The 2,222-nt window shown below is 55.7% G+C and overlaps 2 protein-coding genes across 2 annotated transcripts in view; one reads left to right on the forward strand and one right to left on the reverse strand.

The window, feature by feature from the left end:
• The window catches only part of LOC102007774 (taste receptor type 1 member 1), an 8,538-nt gene extending 7,550 nt beyond the window's left edge, over window positions 1-988 (reverse strand). The window contains exon 1 of the mRNA XM_005404078.2: window positions 778-988. Within this exon, the coding sequence (XP_005404135.1) occupies window positions 778-971 (194 nt within the window). The 5' untranslated portion in view covers window positions 972-988. The remainder of the gene's footprint in view (window positions 1-777) is intronic.
• A 1,054-nt stretch (window positions 989-2,042) lies between these two features.
• Window positions 2,043-2,222, forward strand: part of Nol9 (nucleolar protein 9) — a gene marked incomplete in the record, with an annotated part of 13,664 nt that continues 13,484 nt past the window's right edge. Inside the window, 1 exon segment of the mRNA XM_013504255.1 lies at window positions 2,043-2,222. Within this exon segment, the coding sequence (XP_013359709.1) occupies window positions 2,086-2,222 (137 nt within the window).

Raw genomic sequence — 2,222 nt, forward strand, 5'->3', positions numbered from 1 at the left:
ATTCTGCATGACTTCTTTAAAAGAAAAACAGAGCTGAGTGTGAAGGTGCATGCCTGTCAACTGTAGCGGGAGTCTGAGGCAGGAGGATGGCAAGTTCAAGCCCCGCCTGGACAATTTAGAGATTTAGTAAGATCCTGTCTCCAAATGTAAAGGACTGGGGATGTAGGTCAGTGTGAAGGGTCTGAGTTCAATCCCTAGTACAACAACAACAATCTGGGCATGGTGGTGCACACCTGTAATCCCGGCACTCAGGAGGCTGAGGCAGGAAGATCATTGTGAATTCAAGGCCAGCCTGGGCTACAAAGTGAGCTCAAGGCCAGCCTGAACTGCATAGTGAGACCCTGTCTCAAAAAGACAAAACAAACAAACAAACAACAACACAACAATGAAAAGCAGTAGGTTTTCTCTGTCTCGACCTCTGACTTCTACATAATGCATCTTTGCTAAACCTGGAAGTGTTTCTCTTTCCCGCCCCATGGAGACCACTGGAGACCACTCTGGCCACTTGGTAGAAGAGCCAGGACTCTGGATGGAGTTATGATACAATGCACACTGACAAAACACACACACACACACACACACACACACACACACACACACGGGACAGAACTGCATCAGGACACAGACACTGGCGGGTTTTCCTGGGTCTGGCCAGCACTGAAAGGCAGACAGCAACTGTAGCTGGATGTGGAGGGGTTAGGACAGTAGCTCAAGGGGTAGTGCAGAAGCAGGCCCCCCCCAGGTCCCATGAAGCCGCCATCGCGGCCCCTCACTCACCTGTCACAGAGGGTCACCTGGGGACTGCGCCTCACATGCAGACAGTCACTGTGGAGTGGGAACAGGCCCGCGAGGAGGTAATCCCCTGGAAGGGTGAAGTCAGGAGACCAGGCTGCTTCGTGGCAGCCGAGAGCCCAGCAGCAGGTCAGGGTCAGCTGCAGACAGACCAGGTGAGTCACCTGGGTGGAAGACATGCTGGCCAGGCGCCCCTGTGCCCAGCATGACCGAGTGGCACCCTCTGATAAGGATGGCCGGCAGCTGCTCAGACCCTTGGCAGCCTTGTGCCCCTGAAAGGGGTGGGACTGGAGCCCGGTTGAAGAAAGTGGGCTGTTTCCCTGTGGTTCCACTCAGGAATTGGGCAGGGCCAGGGCAGGGATGCAAACCAGGCGGCACCCAGCGACCCCTCCTCTGGACGGTCATGGGTTCTGCTCTTGCCCTGGCTCAAAACAAGAGGTGGAGGCTGGGTACCGCTTCCCCTGGGTACTGTGAGGGGCGGGGTGGTGTGGTGAGGTGTTGTCAGGGACCCGCAGGGTTTTGTTTTGTTTGAGACAGGGTCTCACTATGTAGCTCAAGCTACGTAGCTAAGCTACCCCAGAACTTAGGGTTATTAACGTGATCCTCCTGCCTCAAGCCTCCCAAGTGCTGGGATTACAGACATACAACATCCAGCAAGACAGGGTCTTGCTACATTGCTTAGACTGGTCTTGAACTTCTGGGCCCACGTGATCTCCCTGCCTTTACTAGCATCTGGTACCACAAATGATGTCCACTGTGCCCTGCAAGCTGTAGGTAGAACCCTTTGCCCTGGCCTCAGTTTACTGAATGAGACAGGGCTTTGAGTTGAGATTCCTGCACCCAGTCCTCAGTTTTCTGACCCTGAAATATTGTGCAAATCATCATCCTTGAGTGTTGTTACCCAGGGTTGCTTCCTTCAGGTCAGAGACAAATACATGCAAACTCAATGTATGCAAATAACCTGATTTTGTTTAAAATGGCAGTCCTGGAGCTTTCCTGCAGGGAAAAAAAAAAAAAGACCGAGGTGGATTTCCGGAGAGATGGCCCCATGGGTGGACGCGAAGTTTTGGGCTTTCGGTATGCAGTCAGCCGAGGTGTGACTTTTGCATAATGTAAATAGGGTTTCGCCGTACAGCAGCTACCACGGGTCGGCGGAGCCCTTAGTGCACTCCCGGAGGCCGTCGGCAGAGGGCGCGAGCTGCTCCGCAACCACTCGCAGGAGTAATAAGACCAGAGGGGCGCGATCGCCGAGATCTCGCGAGATTGCGGCGGGTAGACGTCGGGGGCGCAACCATGGCGGACGCGGTGTCTCCGCTCCGGCGGAATCCCGGCCGCCTCACGTGGGGGCGGACCCGCAAGGCTCGGCCCCAGCTGATGCTGAGCCGCCGGTCCCGCCGCCGGCTCGGGGCCCTGGGCCGGTGTGGCCGGCG

The sequence above is a fragment of the Chinchilla lanigera genome, unplaced genomic scaffold (genome assembly GCF_000276665.1).
Source record: "Chinchilla lanigera isolate Chin_1 unplaced genomic scaffold, ChiLan1.0 scaffold00085, whole genome shotgun sequence".
NCBI classification, from domain to species: Eukaryota; Metazoa; Chordata; class Mammalia; order Rodentia; family Chinchillidae; genus Chinchilla; species Chinchilla lanigera.